At 51.8% G+C, this 26,684-nt stretch overlaps 2 protein-coding genes across 2 annotated transcripts in view; one reads left to right on the top strand and one right to left on the bottom strand.

Annotated features, from left to right (window-relative positions):
* cacfd1 (calcium channel flower domain containing 1) overlaps positions 1-26,684 on the top strand; it is a 56,297-nt gene that overhangs the window by 19,223 nt on the left and 10,390 nt on the right. The window lies entirely within an intron of this gene.
* Positions 539-14,436, bottom strand: slc2a6 (solute carrier family 2 member 6). Its single transcript, XM_070863638.1, has 10 exons — positions 14,351-14,436; positions 12,642-12,804; positions 11,121-11,327; positions 9,411-9,510; positions 8,475-8,686; positions 7,722-7,874; positions 5,155-5,263; positions 3,949-4,143; positions 2,402-2,547; positions 539-1,588 (listed from the first exon to the last, which is right to left on the bottom strand). The coding sequence occupies exons 1-10, from the start codon at positions 14,434-14,436 to the stop codon at positions 1,424-1,426; spliced, it is 1,536 nt and encodes a 511-aa protein (XP_070719739.1). The 3' UTR covers positions 539-1,423.

Below are 26,684 nucleotides of genomic sequence, written 5' to 3'. Positions count from 1 at the left end.
CATGTACTTTATAAAAGTGTCTGTCTAAAGGGAGCACAGATACTGCGAGGTGCCAGGCAGGTGGACTGGAGTGCGTGATGCCTGTGCTGGACCTGCCAGGCTCAGACAGTGGAGTGTCCGAGGGAGTGGAGACAGCAAGCTGCATCACACCACCCTCCTCCAGGGGCATCTTGTGGGGAGGGGGAGGAGAATACAGTCCAAGGATGTTAGACGAGCATCTCGGTAACAGACACAGTCCGGGAGATTCCCCTTGGCTGCTCCCTCTCCAGCGGACAATCTGTTTACGCATAAACGGGGGTTCCTCCAGGGAAGTGGGAGCAGCTCAGGGAGGGGGCGATTCCCCCTGCCCCCAGTTATATATCTGTGGTAGCCACACACTAACCGGGGAGGAGTGGGGGGTCGCTCAGTCTCAGTGGGGGGGGGGGGGGGGGGCTCACTCAATTTCTGCACTTTGTCCTCCAAAAATTATTTAAATGTCTGTTTGTAGAAGCACAACTTTATGATCATTTACTGTGAAATAAAAAGGATTTTACTCCGTCCGTCTCCTCTCTTGTGCTGGAAGAGGGTTACAGCATCACTGAAATTTACTCGGGCACAACACAGACAAAAAGCCGATTTGCCACGAGGAGAAATTCAAAGTATCAGGTACGGACCTGTGTGTTCAAACTCACTGTGTGGCACTGGACCTTTTCAAGGAGCTTCAATCCCAGCCTGTAACTCACTCCCAGGTATCTGTTACTCTGTATATAACACCCCCCCGAACCCCTCGATTAGATTCCTGGGTCCTGGTTATCTTGACTATATTGTAAAAAGTGAGGACACTGTGGGTTTAGTTTCTTCATGTATGTTTCATTTTGTACCAATGACTGATTTACATCCCGTTATGTACAAAGACACCAACATTTACAGTCTGAATAGCTAACGTACTCAGTATATTTACAAGCCACGTAAAATCGTTGTGCAGTGTGGGAGATCCGAGCTGTGTTGGAGTGTAATTTAGTTCATGAAAAGTAGCATTCCAAGTCACAGACCTGGTGTGTAGAGGGAGCTTTACTCTGTATCTAACCCCGTGCTGTACCTGCCCTGGGAGTGTTTGATGGGACAGTGTAGAGGGAGCTTTACTCTGTATCTAACCCCGTGCTGTACCTGCCCTGGGAGTGTTTGATGGGACAGTGTAGAGGGAGCTTTACTCTGTATCTAACCCCGTGCTGTACCTGCCCTGGGAGTGTTTGATGAGACAGTGTAGGTCTATGGGAGGGGACACACTCTTGCCTCCCATTAACCCAGATGAGTGTGTGGAAGAAATGTGGACAATACTCATTGTGGTTGAGGATTAGTCTGCCCTCACGGGGACAGAGAGAGAGACGAGGAGTTCGTGATCACAATCCGTCAACCTTCAATTTTTCCAAGTCCACTTCCCACTTCAGCTGTTGTCGCCGTTGATGTGGGCCCTCGGGTTCCGGAACTCCTCTTCAATTTGCTCCAAGGTTTTCCCCTTTGTCTCGGGAATGCAGATGGCAGTGAATATTATGCACAAGGCGGATATCACCATGAAGAACAGAAAGGGAACGGCGAGGCCAAAGGAATCCTACAAAAGCAAAAGTTGTTTCAAGACATGTATTGGATCCTCTTGTTTCACCACCTCCTCTCCTGAGGGCGCCAACTCTCCAGAATTCACAAATGCCGTTCAAACTTTACACTGGAACAGGGGCTGCCAGAGTTAAACAGGCTCGAGGGACTGAATGGGCCTCCTCCTGTTCCTGTGTAACAGGCTCGAGGGACTGAATGGGCCTCCTCCTGTTCCTGTGTAACACACTCGAGGGGCTGAATGGTCTCCTCCTGTTCCTGTGTAACAGGCTCGAGGGGCTGAATGGCCTCCTCCTGTTCCTGTGTAACAGGCTCGAGGGGCTGAATGGCCTCCTCCTGTTCCTGTGTAACAGGCTCGAGGGGCTGAATGGCCTCCTCCTGTTCCTGTGTAACAGGCTCGAGGGGCTGAATGGCCGCCTCCTGTTCCTGTGTAACAGGCTCGAGGGGCTGAATGGCCGCCTCCTGTTCCTGTGTAACAGGCTCGAGGGGCTGAATGGCCTCCTCCTGTTCCTGTGTAACAGGCTCGAGGGGCTGAATGGCCTCCTCCTGTTCCTGTGTAACAGGCTCGAGGGGCTGAATGGCCTCCTCCTGTTCCTGTGTAACAGGCTCGAGGGGCTGAATGGCCTCCTCCTGTTCCTGTGTAACAGGCTCGAGGGGCTGAATGGCCTCCTCACTCACCCTGCCCACAAACAGCCGTGTTGTCTCCTGGGAGAGGCGACAAAGAAAACTGCATGGGAAGAAAAATGCGGGAGTTTTATCTGCGACCCACCGGAGAAAGCGGATTGTACGCACAGATGTCCTCGAACAAACCAACCTTCACTGGCAGGAACCACTGTGTCAGGATGAACGCTGTGATCCAACTGACTGCCACGCAGGCACCCGATACCGTCCCGCGGACTTTGATTGGAAGAATCTCCGACATCAGCAGCCAGGTGACGGGTCCCCAGCCCAAGGCGTAGCCTGTACACACGGCAAAAGGAAACAGTCTTCAACCACACAGGCAATTGGCAAACCCAGTTCCAGCAACTCAAGAGCCGCCATTAGGCCCAATGAGCCCATGGCTTCGGACATTTCTCAGCCCCCGGCCATCCTGCCTTCTCACTCAATCCCACCTCAGCCCATTTACACTGTCCGCCTCGACCTGCCCTCGGAACCTACTCCACATCTCCGTCATCCTTTGGTGAGGTACAGCTCCCTCACTGTCCCATCAAACACTCCCAGGGCAGGTACAGCACGGGGTTAGATACAGAGTGAAGCTCCCTCTACACTGTCCCATCAAACACTCCCAGGGCAGGTACAGCACGGGTTAGATAGAGAGTAAAGCTCCCTCTACACTGTCCCATCAAACACTCCCAGGGCAGGTACAGGGGGTTAGATACAGAGTAAAGCTCCCTCACTGTCCCATCAAACACTCCCAGGGCAGGTACAGGGGGTTAGATACAGAGTAAAGCTCCCTCACTGTCCCATCAAACACTCCCAGGGCAGGTACAGCACGGGGTTAGATACAGAGTAAAGCTCCCTCTACACTGTCCCATCAAACACTCCCAGGGCAGGTACAGGGGGTCAGATACCGAGTAAAGCTCCCCCTACACTGTCCCATCAAACACTCCCAGGGCAGGTACAGGGGGTTAGATACCGAGTAAAGCTCCCTCTACACTGTCCCATCAAACACTCCCAGGGCAGGTACAGCACGGGGTTAGATACAGAGTAAAGCTCCCTCTGCACTGTCCCATCAAACACACTCCGGGCAGGTACAGCACGGGTTAGATACAGAGTAAAGCTCCCTCTACACTGTCCCATCAAACACTCCCAGGGCAGGTACAGCACGGGTTAGATACAGAGTAAAGCTCCCTCTACACTGCCCCATCAAACACTCCCAGGGCAGGTACAGCACGGGGTTAGATACAGAGTAAAGCTCCCTCTACACTGTCCCATCAAACACTCCCAGGGCAGGTACAGTATGGGTTAGATACAGAGTAAAGCTCCCTCTACAGTGTCCCATCAAACACTCCCAGGGCAGGTACAGCACGGGGTTAGATACAGAGTAAAGCTCCCTCTACACTGTCCCATCAAACACTCCCAGGGCAGGTACAGCACGGGTTAGATACAGAGTAAAGCTCCCTCTACACTGTCCCATCAAACACACCCAGGGCAGGTACAGGGGGTTAGATACAGAGTAAAGCTCCCTCTACACTGTCCCATCAAACACTCCCAGGGCAGGTACAGCACGGGGTTAGATACAGAGTAAAGCTCCCTCTACACTGTCCCATCAAACACTCCCAGGGCAGGTACAGCACGGGGTTAGATACAGAGTAAAGCTCCCTCTACACTGTCCCATCAAACACTCCCAGTGGGACCTACCGAATATGTAAACCATGATCCCGATTAGAGGAATGAAGGTTAGCCAGTGTGCCATGTTGTGTTGAAGTAGATGCTCAGCTGTTGGATGGTCAGCGCCCACAATGGAGGCGTTAGCGGTGGCCGTGAGGTTACGTTTTAGTTCATCCTCCTTGATGTAGACTCCCAGAGCCAACGTGGAGATAAACATAATTGCACCTGGCAGGGGGAGGAGAAAGAGAAATGAGTTTCCTCGATGGTTACGGTGACTATTAACCTGGTGTGAGTGAGCCATACATTGAAAGGTATGGTGGTGCCATGGTTCTGTTACTGGACCAATATCCCAAGGAATGCCAGTCTGAGAACTGGAGTCTGGAACAGTGACCATGAAGCTGTCGGATTATCGTAAAAACCCAACGGGTTCACGATGTCCCTCAGGGAAGGAAACCTGCTGTCCTTACCCGGTCTTGGCTATAGGTGACTCCAGTCCCACACCAACGTTGGCTGACTCTTAACCACCCTCTGAGGTGGCCCCTCCGTTTGTATCCAACCCGTGGCTCACCACCTTCTCAGAGCAACTAGGGCCGGGCAATAAATACCGGCCTTGCCCACATCGCCAGAATTAATTTAAAAATCAGCTGATGTTCCGAACCCTGTAGCACTGGGCTCGGGGTAGCTTGGGCTGGGCTGGGCTGGGCTGCCAGGGGTATTGGCTCCTGGTATTTCGGCTTTGTGCTGAGCGGCAGGTTTTGTGGAGGATCGCTGTGGTAATGGTATCCTGTCCATAATCGCTTCCTCGTCCTTCCCCAGTCAATCCCCCCCCGCCCCACATTGTGCCCTCTGATTGGAGGAGTCATAGAATGATGCAGCACAGAGGAAGGCCATTCGGCCCATCGAGTGGATTGAGACTGAGTCAGTAGGGTATTGGACTATGGGCGTCATCACAGCTAAGCTTGATTCTGCCTTACTGGCGTCTCGGGATAGTAGTCGGGAGCAGGAACCCTGGCTGATTTTCCCAAACTCGGGGGCCACGACCAATTTTAGCGCCCCCCGCCCCCAACACCACCCCGGATGACTTAGCACAGCCCAGTGATGGATTCTGGGCTCCCCCTCCCCTCCCCTCCCCCGCCGTGGCTCAGTACCCCAGCAGGCGTGGTGTCCACTCACTGAGCCATCGGGGGAGCCAGGACCACCGCACTTTGACACGTTACAGCTCCTGTCTCACTTTACCTGACACAAAGAGAAGTTTCCGTCGTCCAGCTTTGTCCATCAGCCACGCAGCAACAGACACGGACACCAATCGCACCATCCCGACCAGCGCCGCATCATATTTCCCTGGCTGCAGAGAACTGCATCAGTTAGTGCCTGGGGGGGGGGGGGGAGAGAGAGAGAGAGAGTTGGGGGAGGGGGAGAGATAGGGGAGGGGGGAGGGGGGAGGGGGAGGGGGGAGAAAGATGGGGGAGGGGGGAGAAAAGGAAGGGAGAGAGACGGGGGAGGGGGGAGAGGGAGAGAGACGGGGAGGGGGGGGAGAGAGAAAGAGACGGGGAGGGGGGGAGAAGAGAGAGAGAGACGGGGAGGGGGGGGGGAGAGAGAGACGGGGAGGGGGGGGGGAGAGAGAGACGGGGAGGGGGGGGGGAGAGAGAGACGGGGAGGGGGGGGAGAGAGAGACGGGGAGGGGGAGGGGGGGGGAGAGAGAGACGGGGAGGGGGAGGGGGGGGAGAGAGAGACGGGGAGGGGGAGGGGGGGGAGAGAGAGACGGGGAGGGGGGAAGAGAGAGAGACTGGGGGGGGAGAGAGAGAGAGACGGGGGAGGGGGGGGAAGAGAGAGAGACGGGGGAGGGGGGGGAAAAGAGAGAGACGCGGGGGGAGGGGGAGGGGGGGGGAGAGAGAGAGACGGGGGGGAGAGAGAGACCGGGGGGGAGAGAGAGACGCAGGGGAGGGGAGGGGGGGGGAGAGAGAGAGACGGGGGGGGAGAGAGAGACGGGGGAGGGGGGGGAGAGAGAGAGACGGGGAGGGGGGGAGAGAGAGAGAGACGGGGGAAGGGGGAGAGAGAGAGACGGGGGGGGGGGGAGAGAGAGAGAGACGGGGGAGCGGGGGTAGAGAGAGAGACGGGGAGGGGGGGAGAGAGAGAGAGACAGGGAGGGGGGGAGAGAGAGAGAGAGACGGGGGAGGGGGGGAAGAGAGAGAGACGGGGAGGGGGGGAGAGACGGGGGAGGGGGGAGAGAGAGAGACGGGGGAGGGGGGAGAGAGAGACGGGGGAGGGGGGGAGAGAGAGACGGGGGAGGGGGGAGAGAGAGACAGGGGAGGGGGGAGAGAGAGACGGGGGAGGGGAGGAGAGAGAGACGGGGGAGGGGGGAGAGAGAGAGAGAGACGGGGGAGGGGAGGAGAGAGAGAGACGGGGGAGGGGGGAGAGACAGGGAGGGGGGTAGAGAGACGGGGAGGGGGGAGAGAGAGAGAGAGAGAGACGGGGAGGGGGGGGAAGAGAGAGAGAGATGGGGAGGGGGGGAAGAGAGAGAGAGATGGGGAGGGGGGGAAGAGAGAGAGATGGGGAGGGGGGGAAGAGAGAGAGACGGGGAGGGGGGGGAAGAGAGAGAGAGACGGGGAGGGGGGGAAGAGAGAGAGAGACGGGGAGGGGGGGAAGAGAGAGAGAGACGGGGAGGGGGGGAAAAGAGAGAGACGGGGGAGGGGGGGAAGAGAGAGAGACGGGGGAGGGGTGGAGAGAGAGAGACGGGGAGGGGGGGAAGAGAGAGAGAGACGGGGAGGGGGGACAGAGAGAGAGAGACGGGGAGGGGGGGAAGAGAGAGAGAGACGGGGAGGGGGGGAAGAGAGAGAGACGGGGGAGGGGGGGAGAGAGAGAGACGGGGAGGGGGGAGAGAGAGAGACGGGGAGGGGGGGAAGAGAGAGAGACGGGGGAGGGGGGGAGAGAGAGAGACGGGGGAGGGGGGGAAGAGAGAGAGAGAGACGGGGAGGGGGGGAAGAGAGAGGGGGAAGGGAGAGAGACGGGGGGAGGAAGGAGAGAGACGGAGGGGAGGGTGGTGAAGGAAAGAGTGAGAGAGAAGCGGGGTGGAGGGAGAGTGGGGGGGTGAGAGTGGGTGGGGGGAGAGAGAGAAGGTGGGGGGGGAGAGAACGGCTGGGATCGGGGGGAGAGGGAGGATATACAGAGAAGCGGGGAAAGAGAGAGAAAGGGGGAACAACGAGAGGAGAGAATGTTGGGAAAAGGGCACAGGCCGCAAAGTTGACAACGACAGGAGCAAAGATGCCTTTAATTAGGAAGCAGAGACTGAATGACAGCGTTTGGGTTTTGGATTACCGGACGGAGGGAAGACATATCCCCGATAGACCGTGCCCGGCAGCTATTGAACTAGGGAAGTCATCACTGCACAGCCTGATCATAAACTCTCCCGATGACCACACACTGACCATCCAGGAGCAGGAACCCTGGCTGATTTCCCCTCTCTCTAACCCAGGGTCACTGGGCAGTGATCAGGAGCAGGAACCCTGGCTGATTTCCCCCTCTCTCTAACCCAGGGGTCACTGGGCAGTGATCAGGAGCAGGAACCCTGGCTGATTTCCCCTCTCTCTCTAACCCAGGGGTCACTGGACAGTGATCAGGAGCAGGAGCCCTGGCTGATTTATGTCAACTTGAGAGGCCTCGGTTTAATGTCTCAGTTGAAATACCCTAGTGATGCCGTTATGTCTGGGCAATAAATGCTGGCCTTGCCAGCGACGCCCACACCCCGAGAATGAATGGGTGCCCGGCCTGATTAGTTGATGGCAATGTGCCTTGCTGGTACTCACCAGGATCACATGCGCACTGTTGAAGATGAGCTGCATGTTTACCAGGATGACGGTGATCCCACTGAGCTGCTGGAAGACCCTCATGAAGATCGCAATCAGCGCGGGCTTGTAGATGAAGGGCAGGCGTAGGTCAGAGCACGACATCCGTGTGTCCTGATCGGGAAAACAGCCACAATCTCACATTGCTCGAAAAGTGAAACATCAGAAATAGGAGCAGGAGTCAACCAATCGGAGCTCTCGAGGCTGCTCCGCCATTCATTAAGATCATGGTTGATTTCATCATGCCTGCTCTCCATAACCCTCGACTCACCGGTAGTTCAACAATCAGTCTATCTCCATCTTAAATATATTCAATGACCCAGCCTCCACAGCTCTCTGGGGTAGAGAATTCCACAGATTCACCACCCTCTGAGAGAAGAAATCCCTTTTCATTTCCGTTTTAAATGGGCGACCCCTTATTCTCAAACAATTCCCCCCCCCCTAGTTTTAGATTCCCCCACGAGGGAAAGAGAGTACACAAGGACTCAGAGAGAACTTACATTTCTATAGCGCCTCTCACAACCCCCAAAGCGCTTCACAGCCAATGAAGTACTTTTGAAGTACCGTTGTACACACAGCAAGCTCCCGTGATCCGCAAATCTGCTTTTTACTGATAAATATTAGCCAGGGCACCAGGGAGATCTCCCCTGGTCCTCTTCAAATCATGCACGGCCATTCACATTTGGTTCTGGGCTGAAAACAATGACCACTTACATTCCTGTTCAGTGAGTCCTCGATCTTCTGGTATTCGAGTTGGTATTCGGCCCCAGCCCCCCGTAGCCATGCCAGTGACTCCATGGCTTCGTCCTTGTGGTGTTTGGAGATTAAATAGCGAGGGGATTTCGGCATGAAGCACAGAATAATAATCATTATAGTCGGTATAATCGCCCCAACAACGGCCAGCCAACGCCATGACAGGATCAGGGCTGAGAAAACAAAAGGTTCAGCCTCAACTTTACTCTCCAATCCTTTCCCATTCACATAAAATGAACAGATTTTACAATCAGATGATAAGTTCAACCCCTTCCCATTCACTCCCACTGTACACAATCCCAATGGACCCAAACCCCTTCCCATTCACTCCCATTGTACACAATCCCAATGGACCCAAACCCCTTCCCATTCACTCCCATTGTACACAATCCCAATGGATCAAACCCCTTCCGATTCACTCCCATTGTACACAATCCCAATGGATCAAACCCCTTCCCATTCACTCCCATTGTACACAATCCCAATGGACCCAAACCCCTTCCCATTCACTCCCATTGTACACAATCCCAATGGACCCAAACCCCTTCCCATTCACTCCCATTGTACACAATCCCAATGGACCCAAACCCCTTCCCATTCACTCCCATTGTACACAATCCCAATGGACCCAAACCCCTTCCCATTCACTCCCATTGCACACAATCCCAATGGACCCAAACCCCTTCCCATTCACTCCCATTGTACATAATCCCAATGGATCAAACCCCTTCCCATTCACTCCCATTGTACACAATCCCAATGGATCAAACCCCTTCCCATTCACTCCCATTGTACACAATCCCAATGAATCAAACCCCTTCCCATTCACTCCCATTGTACACAATCCCAATGGATCAAACCCCTTCCCATTCACTCCCATTGTACACACTCCCTCACCCAATGCGTAGAGCAAGAGAGATCCGCAGACGAGCATAAACTGGGGCCCAGCTCCCAGTCTTCCTCTCCGTTTGGCCACTGATATCTCAGAAATGTAAACCTGGGCAAGAAAAGGCAAGAATACTTTAGAACTGGCTGGACATTGGTGTCGGTGTGAGCTGTCACCTACACTGGGGGAACTGTGGGCGTCATCCCTCAGCTGCATGGACACCATGAGGTCTTGCAGAGCAGGGGCACACAGCAAGTTTAAAGCCCCCTTAATCTTCAGATATTTTGAGCTGTTTATCCTAACAAATCTTGGTGTCCCCATGGCTCTGTGGGTAGCTCTCTCTCACCGAAGACCGAAAGTTGCGTGTACTTCCCCCCCCACTCCCCTCCAGTGGAGCCTCCTCCCTCCCTGCTTCTCATTCCACCAGCACAACCTCTATTCCTGGCTCCCTCATCTGCTTATCTAGCTTCCACTTTAAAATGGATGGACAATAAATGCTGATCTTGCCCATCATCATTATTATAGGTCCCTCGAACCGAGGATGACTTGTTTCCACACCAAAAAAGGATGAGTTCACAGGTGTTTCGAATGAAGGACCCGAACTACATGTTGAAGGGTGGAAGATGCCTGTGCGTGGATTGTTTTAACGTGGGGTGACCGTTGCACACCAGCCACCACACGGGCTTGACCGAGCGAGGTCTTGGTCCAGGGGCAAGGGTTAACCAGGACGACCGGAGACCTGCTCTGCTGGTCCTTTACTACACCATTAGTGTCCGAACCTTCAGCAGTCTAGACCCCATGCTCTGGTATTCCATCCCTAAACCTTTCCATCTCTCTCTCCTCTTTTAATAACCTCTTTAAAACGCAGTTCTTTGACTAAGCATTTTGTCACTCCTAATATCTCCTTCTTTGGCTCATTGTTCATTTTTGCTTGATTACGTCACTGTGAAGCACCTTGGGATGTTTCTCTGTTAAAGGCGCTATATAAATTTAAGTTACTGTTTCAATCAGTGCTGTTACGCAAATTTGTTTCATGGAACTTAAATTTTAGTTGTAAAGCTTTGGTCCAGTCTGCCTATGGCCACCCCTATCTACAAAATATAAAATAACCCATCATGTACACTGTTAAACTGAATGATAAACCTGGAAAAACACAATGTATGTTTTTAAATAATGTCTTGCCCATATCCCCGGAATAGGTATACAAAATAATTCCAAAAAACTCAACCTGCTCCCTGCACTCTCCCTCTGCTGAAATCCGGAATTGGAGGCTCCATCTCCGACACTAATAATGATCTGAAAACTCCGGGATTTCTCTCACTTAACCGTCCCTTGGTCCTGTGCAACATCACACAATATCATCTGATCTGCTTTGCCCTCTCCTGCACTGCATCTCGTCCTGCCCATGAGCGTATCCCCCCGAGATGGGGGTCAAATCCCCCACCACTCCCTTCATCCCCACCTCCACCCCTCCCTCCCTCCCACCCCCACCACCCCTCCCTCGCTTCCCACTCTCACTCCACCCCTCCCCTTCCCACTCCTCCCCACCCCCGCTTCCCCCTCCCCCCTTACTCCCACCTCCTCCCTCCATTCCTCACGCCTCCCCTTCCCCCACCTCCTCCCCTTCCCCTCTCACTCCTCCCCCCCCCCCCCTGAGCTTGGTCTTGGTTACGCTTGTCCTTCTCGGGGATTTGACGCCAGGTCATTCTTTCCCGTCTTACCGGAATCGAGGCAGCAGACATCCCTCCCGCGATACCGGTCAGTGCCCGGCCCATGTCCAACATCCACAGTGCCTGGGCACCGCCCATCAAGGCGAATCCGAATGCTGAGGGCAGGCAGGAGATCATGATGGTCAGCTTGCGGCCAAGCAAGTCATTGAGTAACATGGTGCTGGTTCCTCCGAACACCATGCCCAAGCTGAAGACAGACTGTAAAAACAATTCGAATCCACAGCGTCAGGCAGCCGATAGCAACGAGAATGGAAAACTATTGAGGGGCACGGGAACGGGACTCATTACACAGCTCGATCACAGAGCCGGCACATTGTGTTGGGCCGAATGGCCTCCTTCTGTCCTGTAACATTGCATCTCTTCTACAAAATAATTTCTGTCATGTATGTAGACCATGTATACTAACTGTATAGTCACACAAGGTGTACCACCAGAGGGCACTGTGGTGGGAGACCTGAGGGTCACCTGCCCAGGTGTGCAGGGCCCAGTATAAAAGGCTGCCCACCGTGCTTGTGCCTCACTCTGGAGTTACAATAAATGGGACTAAGGTCACAACAGCTCAAGTACAATACCAGACCTCGTGGAGTCATTTATAAGAGTATTAAAGACATAACAATTTCCAATCCTTATTTCTTCCGCTCAACAACATGAGAACATTAGTGTACATTGGGATAATATTCCACTACATTGAGGGTTAGATACAGAGTAAAGCTCCCTCTACACTGTCCCATCAAACACTCCCAGGGCAGGTACAGCACAGGGTTAGATACAGAGTAAAGCTCCCTCTACACTGTCCCATCAAACACTCCCAGGGCAGGTACAGGGGGTTAGATAAAGTAAAGCTCCCTCTACACTGTCCCATCAAACACTCCCAGGGCAGGTACAGCACGGGGTTAGATACAGAGTAAAGCTCCCTCTACACTGTCCCATCAAACACTCCCAGGGCAGGTACAGGGGATTAGATACAGAGTAAAGCTCCCTCTACACTGTCCCATCAAACACTCCCAGTGCAGGTACAGTACGGGGTTAGATACAGAGTAAAGCTCCCTCTACACTGTCCCATCAAACACTCCCAGGGCAGGTACACGGGGTTAGATAAAGTAAAGCTCCCTCTACACTGTCCCATCAAACACTCCCAGGGCAGGTACAGCACGGGGTTAGATACAGAGTAAAGCTCCCTCTACACTGTCCCATCAAACACTCCCAGGGCAGGTACAGGGGGTTAGATACAGAGTAAAGCTCCCTCTACACTGTCCCATCAAACACTCCCAGGGCAGGTACAGGGGGTTAGATACAGAGTAAAGCTCCCTCTACACTGTCCCATCAAACACTCCCAAGGTAGGTACAGCACGGGTTAGATACAGAGTAAAGCTCCCTCTACACTGTCCCATCAAACACTCCCAGGGCAGGTACAGCATGGGGTTAGATAAAGTAAAGCTCCCTCTACACTGTCTGCTGTAACTGACTCTGCCTCTCATCCCCCTAAACACATCAGTTATTTCCTTTGCTTACCACAAACCAAGAGGCGCTCTTGTCATTCAGTCTAAGTTTCGGGTTGGAAGATTGCTGCAGTTCCGGGACTACGGGAGATGAGTAGACCATCGCATAGCCAGAGCTGAGACTGCCCAAGAGCGGAGTGAACACTGCCAGGTACAGCCACCAGTTGTTGACTTTCCTGAAAGATAAATCTGGATTGAAGCTCTCGGTCTGCAGTGTAACGACTGCCGGATATTAATCCTCCCCACCATAGCCCAGTGTATCTGTCTACTGTCATAGAATGTACAGCACAGAAACAGGCCATTAGGCCCCACTGCCGGGGTTTATGCTCCACACCAGCCCCCTCCCACTCTCTTCCTCTCACCCCATATCCCTCTATTCCTTTCTCCCCCGTGTGTTTATCCAGCTTCCCCTTAAATACATCGATACTATTCGTCTCAACCCCTCCCTGTGGCAGCGAGTTCCACTTTCTCACCACTCTCTGGGTAAAGAGGTTTCTCCTGAATTCCCAATTGAATTTATTACAGATTATCTTATATAATGGCCCCCTAGTTCTGGTCTCCCCCAAAAGTGGAAACATCATCTCTACGTCTACCCTATCGAACCCTTTCATAATTTTAAAGACTTCTATCAGGTCACCTCTCAGCCTTCTCATTTCTAGAGCAAAGAGCCCCGGCCTGTTCCGTCGTTCCTGATAATTATAACCTCTCAGTTCTGGTATGTCTTTTGCTCCTTCTCCAGTGCCTCTATATCCTTTTAATAATAGGATGTGGTTATAATATGGAGACCAGAGCTGTGCGCAGTGCTCCAAGTGTGGTCCAACCAAGGTTCTATACTGGTTTTACACAACTTCTCTGCTTTTAAATTCTATCCCTCTCGAAATGAACCCCAGTGCCTGGTTTGCTGTTTATAGCCTTATTAACCTGCATAGCAATGTTTATCTGTCCCCAGATCCCTCTGACCCTCCACATTTAGACCATTATTTCCCAAGTAATATGTGGCCTCCTTATTCCTCCTACCAAAATGCACTACTTCACACTGATCTATACTGAAGTTCATTTGAAATTTACACACCCATTCAGCCAGTTTATTCACATCTTCCTGTCTCTCAACTCAAGTGTGAATAGACAAAAGAAAACAAAGGACTCCCATTCCTGCAGCACCTTTCATGACCATCGGACGTCTCATAGAAACATAGAAAATAGGTGCAGGAGTAGGCCATTCGGCCCTTCGAGCCTGCACCGCCATTCAATGAGTTCATGGCTGAACATGCAACTTCAGTACCCCATTCCAACGTCTCAAAGCCTTTTACAATCAATGAAGTGCTGTTGGAGTGTAGTCACTGTTGTAATGTGGGAAACGCGGCAGCCAATTTATGCACAGCAAGCTCCCACACACAGCAATGTGACAATGACCAGATAATCTGTTTCAGTGACAACCTGACCTCAGTTTCTCTCTCTACAGATGCTGTTTATATTTCAGATTTCCAGCATCCACAGTATTTTGTCCTAATATCTCCATATGGGGCTCGGTGTCAGTTTTTGTCTGATTTATGCTCCTGCGAAGTGCCTTGAGACGTTTTACTACGTTAAAGGTGCTATATAAATACAAGTTGTTGTTGTTTTTCCTGCTAACTATCACCAGATTTAAAAATAAAAAGTTTTACAGTTTTTTCCTAATTCAAATATTTCAGCCACGAGATTTAAAAGTTTTCTACTTCTTACCCTGATCGAGTTTCCTGCAGGTTACTCGGGTCTGGGAAGGTGTTGTACTGATGAGGAGTCAGACCCCTGAGCAAATTCTTCCTCATGTTGGGATGGAGTGAGTTCCCACTCACTCCAGCAATCCGCTTTTATCCCGTCATGTTCCTCTAACTTCCTCTTTGTGGTTTCCACAATTGAATCATCTCAGTTGCGGCATCATCTGCCTGGAATTTTTACAAATAGCTGATCATAATATTTAGACTAGCCACGCTCGATGACTCAACACTGCAGCTGGGAAGAAGTGAAATCTTCAGACCCACAAGGGAATGGCTGGGTTGAAAATAAGATTTCGCAGAACAGGTCACAGGTGGGAGTTTGTGAGCTGATGGAATCAGAGATTTGAACAGTACACATGAAGGCTTGTGTTGTCTCGATGAAAGAGTGAGCTCCCTGGATACCAGGATTGAAAGGGTTAAATTACGAGGACTGGCTGCACAGACTGGGCTTGTGTTCTCTCGAGTGTAGAAGGTTAAGGGGCGATCTAATCGAGGTGTTTAAGATGATTAAAGGATTCGATCGGGTAGAGAGAGAGAAACTATTTCCTGGGGTGGGGGGAGTCCAGAACAAGGGGCAGAACCTTACAATTAGAGCCAGGCTGTTCGGGGTGATGTCGGGAATCACTTCTTCACACAAAGGGCCGTGGGAATCGGGAACACTCTCCCCCAAAATGTTGGGGGGGGAAGGGGGCGGGGGGATTGAAAATCTCAGACTTGAGATTGATAAATATTTGTTGGGTAAGGGTATCGAGGGATATGGAGCACAGGCGGGAGGGTGGGGTGTTGAGGTACAGATCAGTCACAATCTGACTGAATAGTCCCCAGGGCGGAATGGCCTCCTCCTGTTCCTATATGTCCTGAGTCCGATTCCCCTGCCCTTTCCACATCGTGCTTGTCCGAGTTCCCTGTAAGAGCTATTCCTTCGTCCTTTTCACCTGCCCATTGACCGTACGATTTCAATTATTTATTTTAATAATGTTTATTCACTTCCCTTTAGAAAGCTTTTATGGATTCTCCTCCCACCACTGCCATCTCTCGCTGGGGTCAGAAGAAATAAAACATAAGAATTAGGAGCAGGAGTAGGTCCTTCGCCCCTCGAGCCCGCTCCACCAGTCAATGAGATCACGGCTGATCTTCTACCTCAACTCCACTTTCCTGCACTGTCCCCATATCCCTTGATTCCCTTCGATGACAGAGGACGGCACGACCTTGGATCTAGCCTGGAGGCGACGAAGGTTGAACAGGTTCCCATTAGTTCTAACCTCAGTGTTCTCTCTCAGGCCAACATCCCCAGCATCGAAGCACTGATCACACTCGACCAGCTCCATTGGGCGGACCACATCGTCCGCATGTCCCAACACGAGACTCCCAAAATGTTGTGTATGTAATAACTCAAAAGACTGAATACTGTAAACTCCGAACAGGTACAAACCTGGCTCTACTTTATTAGGGCCCAAAAGTGATTACATTACAAGACGGCTGGCCTTTTATACCTGGACCACACACACGTGCGCACAGCCCAATGACCTCCGACATTGGCGCCACCTGGTGGCTAGTAAACCCAAGCATACATACATGGCACAAAGCAAGCGCTCTACTCGGAACTCCTACACGGCAAGCGAGCCCCAGGTGGGCAGAGGAAACGTTTCAAGGACACTCTCAAAGCCTCTTTAAATAAAGTGCAACATCCCCACTGACACCTGGGAGTCCCTGGCCAAAGACCTCCCAAATTGGAGGAGGTGCATCTGGGAGGGCGCTGAGCACCTCGAGTCTCGTCGCCGAGAGCATGCAGAAACCAAGCGCAGGCAGCGGAAGGAGTGTGCGGCAAACCAGTCCCACCCTCCCCTTCCCTCAACCAGTGTCTGTCCCACCTGTGACAGAGACTAATTCCTGTATTGGACTGTTCAGTCACCTGAGAACTCGATTTCAAGGAACTGCCTATGATGATGATGATTCCCTTACAATCCAAAAATCTATCAAACTCTGTCTTGAATATACTCATCGACTCAGCATCCACAGCCCTCTGCAGTGAAGAATTTCAGACATTCAGCACCATCTGAGTGAAGAAGTTTCTCCTCATCTCAGTCCTAAATGGCCGACCCCTTATTCTGAGACTGTGACCCCTGGTCCTAGACTCCCCAGCCCGGGGGAAACATCCTCCCTGCATCTACCCTGTCAAGCCCTGTAAGAATTTTATACGTTTCAATGAGATCACCTCTCATTCTTCTAAACTCTAGAGAATATAGACCTAGTCTGCTCTATCTCTCCTCATAGGACAATCCCCCCATCCCAGGAATCAGTCTGGTGAACCTTCGTTGCACTCCCTCTGTGGCAAGTATATCCTTCCTTAGGTAATGAGACAAAAGCTGCACACAGATTTAATCGACTATACAGACCACTTGGCTCCGAACAGCGACCAAGTGCGAATATACCAGTCTGCATTGTGAGCGCCACAGGCTATTCTCCATTGGGGTGCTTCGCATCAGAGCACAAGACTATCCTGGCCTCCAATATTCACAACTTGCAGCAACACACTGGATAAATAGCTGAGAAGCAGGAGGTGCAGCTGATGGAATGCTCCCCATGCCCATACCCCTCCGAGCTAACCCCAGAGACTGAGGGCAACAACGGAATTCCCGCCGCGATCACGCCCGAGAAAACCCAACGCTGCAAAGACCGAGACTGAGCTTTACAACATTCCTAACATTCAGCAGCTCGCTGACCCACAGGCACCTTCCCCCTCGTATTCCGAAATCTGCTGACTCCTTCTGAGTCACCCCGACCCATATAGTACCTCACCCACATACCCGGCACAGAGTAAAGCTCCTCCGACACTGTCCCATCGAACACTCCCAGGGCAGGTACAGCACGGGTTAGATACAGAGTAAAGCTCCCTCTACACTGTCCCATCAAACACTCCCAGGGCAGGTATAAGGGTTAGATACAGAGTAAAGCTCCCTCTACACTGTCCCATCAAACACTCCCAGGGCAGGTACAGGGGGTTAGATACAGAGTAAAGCTCCCTCTACACTGTCCCATCAAACACTCCCAGGGCAGGTACAGAGGGTTAGATACAGAGTAAAGCTCCCTCTACACTGTCCCATCAAACACTCTCAGGGCAGGTACAGCACGGGGTTAGATACAGAGTAAAGCTCCCTCTACACTGTCCCTTCAAACACTCCCAGAGCAGGTACAGCACGGGGTTAGATACAGAGTAAAGCTCCCTCTACACTGTCCCATCAAACACTCCCAGGGCAGGTACAGCACGGGGTTAGATACAGAGTAAAGCTCCCTCTACACTGTCCCATCAAACACTCCCAGGACAGGTACAGCACAGGGTTAGATACAGAGTAAAGCTCCCTCTACACTGTCCCATCAAACACTCCCAGGGCAGGTACAGCACAGGGTTAGATACAGAGTAAAGCTCCCTCTACATTGTCCCATCAAACACTCCCAGGGCAGGTACAGCACGGGTTAGATACAGAGTAAAGCTCCCTCTACACTGTCCCATCAAACACTCCCAGGGCAGGTACAGCACGGGGTTAGATACAGAGTAAAGCTCCCTCTACACTGTCCCATCAAACACTCCCAGGGCAGGTACAGCACGGGTTTAGATACAGAGTAAAGCTCCCTCTACACTGTCCCATCAAACACTCCCAGGGCAGGTACAGGGGGTTAGATACAGAGTAAAGCTCCCTCTACACTGTCCCATCAAACACTCCCAGGGCAGGTACAGCACGGGGTTAGATACAGAGTAAAGCTCCCTCTACACTGTCCCATCAAACACTCCCAGGGCAGGTACAGCACGGGTTTAGATACAGAGTAAAGCTCCCTCTACACTGTCCCATCACACATTACTATAGTCATGTAGAAAAGTGAAAGCAAAATTGAGAGGATTGACATTTTCTGGAAATGAACATTTACAAGCACAATTTCTGAAAAGTGCTGTTGTGAAATGTTGAGATATTTAAAGATGTCCTGTGACTAACCAATCGGCAGTGAATGTAACATTCGATGTTCAGGGAGCCAAGGGCGAGTCTGGTCATGTTGCATCACGCAAATTGATTGAGGAACTTCCCGAGTTACTGGTAAGCTCAGGGAGAAAATATCACATTGAAGTGCACTGCTTCGGTTATGGGATGTGCAAATATAGGAGAAACAAAGATAGTTTGAAACAAGCCCGTTTGACGGTTTCTTTGTAGCCTCCGCTCATGCTGCCTGGATGGGCGCCGTCCGCCATATTGGTCAAGGCTGGACCGTACGAGCAGTGGTCTGGTAGATTCAGGGGTGTGTGGCAGCCAATCCAACGGATCTGTGCACAAGCATCAACAGCAACCCCGCTCGATGTGTGGGGTCGCTACCCACAACCTCTCCACCCGACCCCCTCAATCACTCCCTCCAGCCCTCCACCTCCCTCCCCCCACCACTCTATTGCCTGCTCCCCATCCCCCTCTCCGTGCCCCCTCCCCACCGCTCTGCTGAGCCACATCAGCAGATATTAGGACAGGTGACCAAAAGCTTGCTCAAAGATGCAGGTTTTCAGGAGCGTCTTAAAGGAGGAGAGGCGGAGAGGTTTAGTCTCAAACAGTTGCCAGTGAGAGTCAGTGTGTGTGTGGGAGGTGGGACCAGTACAAACCGGACGGTCTGCACCTGGGCAGGACCGGAACCAATGTCCTAGGGGGAGTGTTTGCTAGTGCTGTTGGGGAGAAGTTAAACTAATATGGCAGGAGGATGGGAACCAATGCAGGGAGACAGAGGGAAACAAAATGGAGACAGAAGCAAAAGACAGAAAGGAGATGAGTAAAAGTGGAGGGCAGAGAAACCCAAGGCAAAAAACAAAAAGGGCCACTTTGCAGCAAAATTCTAAAGGGTCTAAGTGCGTTAAAAAGGCAAGCATGAAAGCTCTGTGCCTCAATGCGAGGAGTATTCGGAATAAGGTGGATGAATTAGCCGTGCAGATAGCAGTTAACGGATATGATATAATTGCCATCACGGAGACATGGCTCCAGGGTGACCAAGGCTGGGAACTCAACATCCAGGGGTATTCAACATTTAGGAAGGATAGACAGAAAGGAAAAGGAGGCGGGGTGGCGTTGCTGGTTAAAGAGGAAATTAATGCAATTGTAAGGAAAGGACATTAGCTTGGATGATGTGGAATCGGTATGGGTGGAGCTGCAGAACACCAAAGGGCAGAAAACGCTAGTGGGAGTTGTGTACAGACCTCCAAACAGTAGTAGTGATGTTGGGGAGGGCATCAAACAGGAAATTAGGGATGTGTGCAATAAAGGTGTAGCAGTTATAATGGGTGACTTTAATATGCACATAGATTGGGCTAGCCAAACTGGAAGCAATACGGTGGAGGAGGATTTCCTGGAGTGCATAAGGGATGGTTTTCGAGACCAATATGTCGAGGAACCAACTAGGGGGAGACCATCTTAGACTGGGTGTTGTATAATGAGAGAGGATTAATTAGCAATCTCGTTGTGCGAGGCCCCTTGGGGAAGAGTGACCATAATATGGTGGAATTCTACATTAGGATGGAGAATGAAACAGTTAATTCAGAGACCATGGTCCAGAACTTAAAGAAGGGTAACTTTGAAGGTATGAGGTGTGAATTGGCTAGAATAGATTGGCGAATGATACTTAAGGGGTTGACTGTGGATGGGCAATGGCAGACATTTAGAGACCGCATGGATGAACTACAACAATTGTACATCCCTGTCTGGCGTAAAAATAAAAAAGGGAAGGTGGCTCAACCGTGGCTATCAAGGGAAATCAGGGATAGTATTAAAACCAAGGAAGTGGCATACAAATTGGTCAGAAATAGCAGCGAACCCGGGGACTGGGAGAAATTTAGAACTCAGCAGAGGAGGACAAAGGGTTTGATTAGGGCAGGGAAAATAGAGTACAAGAGGAAGCTTGCAGGGAACATTAAGACGGATTGCAAAATCTTCTATAGATATGTAAAGAGAAAAAGGTTAGTAAAGACAAATGTAGGTCCCCTCCAGTCAGAATCAGGGGAAGTCATAACGGGGAACAAAGAAATGGCAGAACAATTGAACAAGTACTTTGGTTCGGTATTCACTAAGGAGGACACAAACAACCTTCCGGATATAAAAGGGGTCAGAGGGTCTAGTAAGGAGGAGGAACTGAGGGAAATCCTTATTAGTCGGGAAATCGTGTTGGGGAAATTGATGGGATTGAAGGCCGATAAATCCCCAGGGCCTGATGGACTGCATCCCAGAGTACTTAAGGAGGTGGCCTTGGAAATAGCGGATGCATTGACAGTCATTTTCCAATATTCCATTGACTCTGGATCAGTTCCTATCGAGTGGAGGGTAGCCAATGTAACCCCACTTTTTAAAAAAGGAGGGAGAGAGAAAGCAGGGAATTATAGACCGGTCAGCCTGACATCAGCAGTGGGTAAAATGATGGAATCAATTATTAAGGATGTCATAGCAGCGCATTTGGAAAATGGTGACATGATAGGTCCAAGTCAGCATGGATTTGTGAAAGGGAAATCATGCTTGACAAATCTTCTGGAATTTTTTGAGGATGTTTCCAGTAGAGTGGACAAGGGAGAACCAGTAGATGTGGTGTATTTGGACTTTCAGAAGGCTTTCGACAAGGCCCCACACAAGAGATTAATGTGCGAAGTTAAAGCACATGGGATTGGGGGTAGTGTGCTGACATGGATTGAGAACTGGTTGGCAGACAGGAAGCAAAGAGTAGGAGTAAATGGGTACTTTTCAGAATGGCAGGCAGTGACTAGTGGGGTACCACAAGGTTCTGTGCTGGGGCCCCAGCTGTTTACACTGTACATTAATGATTTAGACGAGGGGATTAAATGTAGTATCTCCAAATTTGCGGATGCCACTAAGTTGGGTGGCAGTGTGAGCTGCGAGGAGGATGCTATGAGGCTGCAGAGTGACTTGGATAGGTTAGGTGAGTGGGCAAATGCATGGCAGATGAAGTATAATGTGGATAAATGTGAGGTTATCCACTTTGGTGGTAAAAACAGAGAGACAGACTATTATCTGAATGGTGACAGATTAGGAAAAGGGGAGGTGCAATGAGACCTGGGTGTCATGGTACATCAGTCACTGAAGGTTGGCATGCAGGTACAGCAGGCGGTTAAGAAAGCAAATGGCAGCCTTCATAGCGAGAGGATTTGAGTGTTACTACAGTTGTACAGGGCCTTGGTGAGGCCACACCTGGAGTATTGTGTACAGTTTTGGCCTCCTAACTTGAGGAAGGACATTCTTGCTATTGAGGGAGTGCAGCGAAGGTTCACCAGACTGATTCCCGGGATGGCGGGACTGACCTATCAAGAAAGACTGGATCAACTGGGCTTGTATTCACTGGAGTTCAGAAGAATGAGAGGGGATCTCATAGAAACATTTAAAATTCTGACGGGTTTAGACAGGTTAAATGCAGGAAGAATGTTCCCAATGTTGGGGAAGTCCAGAACCAGGGGTCACAGTCTAAGGATAAGGGGTAAGCCATTTAGGACCGAGGTGAGGAGAAACTTCTTCACCCAGAGAGTGGTGAACCTGTGGAATTCTCTACCACAGAAAGTTGTTGAGGCCAATTCACTAAATATATTCAAAAAGGAGTTCGATGTAGTCCTTACTACTAGGGGAATCAAGGGGTATGGCGAGAAAGCAGGAATGGGGTACTGAAGTTGCATGTTCAGCCATGAACTCATTGAATGGCGGTGCAGGCTCGAAGGGCCGAATGGCCTACTCCTGCACCTATTTTCTATGTTTCTATGAACCTATATCCCAGTGACAGTCAGTGTGTGTGAGACCCGTACCCCAGTGACAGTCAGTGTGTGTGGGACCCGTACCCCAGTGAGAGTCAGTGTGTGTGGGACCCGTACCCCAGTGAGAGTCAGTGTGTGAGGGACCCGTACCCCAGTGAGAGTCAGTGTGTGTGGGACTGTACCCCAGTGAGAGTCAGTGTGTGTGGGACTGTACCCCAGTGAGAGTCAGTGTGTGTGGGACTGTACCCCAGTGAGAGTCAGTGTGTGTGGGACTGTACCCCAGTGAGAGTCAGTGTGTGTGGGACCCGTACCCCAGTGAGAGTCAGTGTGTGTGGGACTGTACCCCAGTGAGAGTCAGTGTGTGTGGGACCCGTACCCCAGTGAGTCAGTGTGTGTGGGACCCATACCCCAGTGAGAGTCAGTGTGTGTGGGACGCGTACCCCAGTGAGAGTCAGTGTGTGTGGGACGCGTACCCCAGTGAGAGTCTGCATCCACCTTGTCAAGTCCCCTCATAATCTTATACATTTCGATAAGATCACCTATCATTCTTCTGAATTCCAATGAGTAGAGGCCAACCTACTCAACCTTTCCTCATAAGTCAATCCCTCATCTCCGAAATCAACCTGGTGAGCCTTCTCTGAACTGCCTCCAAAGCAAGTATATCCTTTCTTACATATGGAAACCAAAACTGCACACAGTATTCCAGGTGTGGCCTCACCAATACCCTGTATAACTGTAACAAGACTTCCCTGCTTTTATACTCCATCCCCTTTGCAATAAAGGCCAAGATACCATTGGCCTTCCTGATCACTTGCTGTACCTGCATACTAACCTTTTGTGTTTCATGCACAAGTACCCCCAGGTCCCGCTGTACTGCAGCACTTTGCAATCTTTCTCCATTTAAATAATAACTTGCTCTTTGATTTTTTTCTGCCAAAGTGCATGACCTCACACTTTCCAACATAATACTCCATCTGCCAAAATTTTGCCCACTCACTTAGCCTGTCTATGTCCTTTTGCAGTTTTGTGTGTCCTCCTCACACATTGCTTTTCCTCCCACATTTGTATCGTCAGCAAACTTGGCTACGTTACACTCGGTCCCCTCTTCCAAGTTGTTAATATAGATTGTAAATAGTTGGGGTCCCAGCACTGATCCCTGCGGCACCCCACTAGTTACTGATTGCCAACCAGAGAATGAAGCATTTATCCCGACTCTCTGTTTTCTGTTAGTTAGCCAATCCTCTATCCATGCTAATATATTACCCCCAACCCCGTGAACTTTTATCTTGTGCAGTAACCTTTTATGTGGCACCTTGTCAAATGCCTTCTGGAAGTCCAAATACACCACATCCACTGGTTCCCCTTTATCCACCCTGTTCATTACATCCTCAAAGAAATTCAGCAAATTTGTCAAACATGACTTCCCCTTCATAAATCCATGCTGACTCTGCCTGACCGAATTATGCTTTACCAAATGTCCTGCTACTGCTTCTTTAATAATGGACTCCAGCATTTTCAAAATGACAGATGTTAGGCTAACTGGTCTATAGTTTACTGCTTTTTGACTGCCTCCTTTTTTAAAGTGAGAATCAGTGTTTGTGGAACCCGTACCCCAGTGAGACTCAGTATGTGTGGGACCTGTACCCCAGTGAGAGTCAGTGTGTGTGGGACCCGTACCCCAGTGAGAGTCAGTGTGTGTGGGACCCGTACCCCAGTGAGAGTCAGTGTGTGTGGGACCCGTACCCCAGTGAGAGTCTGTGTGTGTGGGACCTGTACCCCAGTGAGAGTCAGTATGTGTGGGACCCGTACCCCAGTGAGAGTCAGTGTGTGTGGGACCTGTACCCCAGTGAGAGTCAGTGTGTGTGGGACTGTACCCCAGTGAGAGTCAGTATGTGTGGGACCTGTACCCCAGTGAGAGTCAGTGTTTGTGGAACCCGTACCCCAGTGAGAGTCAGTGTGTGTGGGACTGTACCCCAGTGAGAGTCAGTGTGTGTGGGACCCGTACCCCAGTGAGAGTCAGTGTGTGTGGGACCCGTACCCCAGTGAGAGTCAGTGTGTGTGGGACCCGTACCCCAGTGAGAGTCTGTGTGTGTGGGACCTGTACCCCAGTGAGAGTCAGTATGTGTGGGACCCGTACCCCAGTGAGAGTCAGTGTGTGTGGGACCTGTACCCCAGTGAGAGTCAGTGTGTGTGGGACTGTACCCCAGTGAGAGTCAGTATGTGTGGGACCTGTACCCCAGTGAGAGTCAGTGTTTGTGGAACCCGTACCCCAGTGAGAGTCAGTGTGTGTGGGACCCGTACCCCAGTGAGAGTCAGTGTGTGTGGGACCCGTACCCCAGTGAGAGTCAGTGTGTGTGGGACCCGTACCCCAGTGAGAGTCAGTGTGTGTGGGACCCGTACCCCAGTGAGAATCAGTGTTTGTGGAACCCGTACCCCAGTGAGAATCAGTGTTTGTGGAACCCGTACCCCAGTGAGAATCAGTGTTTGTGGAACCCGTACCCCAGTGAGACTCAGTATGTGTGGGACCCGTACCCCAGTGAGAGTCAGTGTGTGTGGGACCCATACCCCAGTGAGAGTCAGTGTGTGTGGGACCCGTACCCCAGTGAGAGTCAGTGTGTGTGGGACCCGTACCCCAGTGAGAGTCAGTGTGTGTGGGACCCGTACCCCAGTGAGAGTCAGTGTGTTGGGACCTGTACCCCAGTGAGAGTCAGTGTGTGTGGGACCCATATCCCAGTGAGAGTCAGTGTGTGTGGGACCCATACCCCAGTGAGAGTCAGTGTGTGTGGGACCCGTACCCTAGTGAGAGTCAGTGTGTGTGGGACCCGTACCCCAGTGAGAGTCAGTGTGTGTGGGACCCGTACCCCAGTGAGAGTCAGTGTGTTGGGACCTGTACCCCAGTGAGAGTCAGTGTGAGTGGGACCCGTACCCCAGTGAGAGTCAGTGTGTGTGGGACTATACCCCAGTGAGAGTCAGTGTGTGTGGGACCTGTACCCCAGTGAGAGTCAGTGTGTGTGGGACCTGTATTCCAGTAAGAGTAAGTGTGTGTGGGACCTGTACCCCAGTGAGAGTCAGTGTGTGTGGGACCTGTACCCCAGTGAGAGTCAGTGTGTGTGGGACTGTACCCCAGTGAGAGTCAGTGTGTGTGGGACCCGTACCCCAGTGAGAGTCAGTGTGTGTGGGACATGTACCCCAGTGAGAGTCAGTGTGTGTGGGACTGTACCCCAGTGAGAGTCAGTGTGTGTGGGACATGTACCCCAGTGAGAGTCAGTGTGTGTGGGACTGTACCCCAGTGAGAGTCAGTGTGTGTGGGACCCGTACCCCAGTGAGAGTCAGTGTGTGTGGGACCTGTATCCCAGTGAGAGTCAGTGTGTGTGGGACCCGTACCCCAGTGAGAGTTAGTGTGTGTGGGACCCGTACCCCAGTGAGAGTCAGTGTGAGTGGGACCCGTACCCCAGTGAGAGTCAGTGTGTGTGGGACTATACCCCAGTGAGAGTCAGTGTGTGTGGGACCCGTACCCAGGTGAGAGTCAATGTGTGTGGGACCCGTACCCCAGTGAGAGTCAGTGTGTGTGGGACCCATACCCCAGTGAGAGTCAGTGTGTGTGGGACCCGTAGCCCAGTGAGAGTCAGTGTGTGTGGGACCCGTAGCCCAGTGAGAGTCAGTGTGTGTGGGACCCGTACCCCAGTGAGAGTCAGAGTGTGTGGGACCCGTACCCCAGTGAGAGTCAGAGTGTGTGGGACCCGTACCCCAGTGAGAGTCAGTGTGTGTGGGACCCATACCCCAGTGAGAGTCAGAGTGTGTGGGACCCGTACCCCAGTGAGAGTCAGTGTGTGTGGGACTGTCCCCCAGTGAGAGTCAGTGTGTGTGGGACTATACCCCAGTGAGAGTCAGTGTGTGTGGGACTATACCCCAGTGAGAGTCAGTGTGTGTGGGACCCGTACCCCAGTGAGAGTCAGTGTGTGTGGGACCCGTACCCCAGTGAGAGTCAGTGTGAGTGGGACCCGTACCCCAGTGAGAGTCAGTGTGTGTGGGACTATACCCCAGTGAGAGTCAGTGTGTGTGGGACCCGTACCCAGGTGAGAGTCAATGTGTGTGGGACCCGTACCCCAGTGAGAGTCAGTGTGTGTGGGACCCATACCCCAGTGAGAGTCAGTGTGTGTGGGACCCGTAGCCCAGTGAGAGTCAGTGTGTGTGGGACCCGTAGCCCAGTGAGAGTCAGTGTGTGTGGGACCCGTACCCCAGTGAGAGTCAGAGTGTGTGGGACCCGTACCCCAGTGAGAGTCAGAGTGTGTGGGACCCGTACCCCAGTGAGAGTCAGTGTGTGTGGGACCCGTACCCCAGTGAGAGTCAGTGTGTGTGGGACCCGTACCCCAGTGAGAGTCAGTGTGTGTGGGACCCGTACCCCAGTGAGAGTCAGTGTGTGTGGGACCCGTACCCCAGTGAGAGTCAGTGTGTGTGGGACCCGTACCCCAGTGAGAGTCAGTGTGTGTGGGACCCGTACCCCAGTGAGAGTCAGTGTTTGTGTCACAATGTG

The sequence above is a fragment of the Pristiophorus japonicus genome, chromosome 20 (assembly GCF_044704955.1).
Source record: "Pristiophorus japonicus isolate sPriJap1 chromosome 20, sPriJap1.hap1, whole genome shotgun sequence".
Lineage (NCBI taxonomy): Eukaryota > Metazoa > Chordata > Chondrichthyes > Pristiophoridae > Pristiophorus > Pristiophorus japonicus.
This window is presented reverse-complemented; position numbering and strand designations above follow the sequence as displayed.

Bases quoted from the DNA above. Each gene is read 5' to 3' on its own strand.
- slc2a6 (XM_070863638.1), bottom strand. From the start codon at position 14,436: ATGAGGAAGAATTTGCTCAGGGGTCTGACTCCTCATCAGTACAACACC. The intron at 4,144-5,154 runs GTAAAGTGAGAC...TCCCCCTGCCAG, and splicing joins GAAACTTCTCTTTGTGTCAG to GTGCAATTATGTTTATCTCC. The intron at 2,548-3,948 runs GTAGGTCCCACT...CCGTGTGTACAG, and splicing joins GATCATGGTTTACATATTCG to GCTACGCCTTGGGCTGGGGA.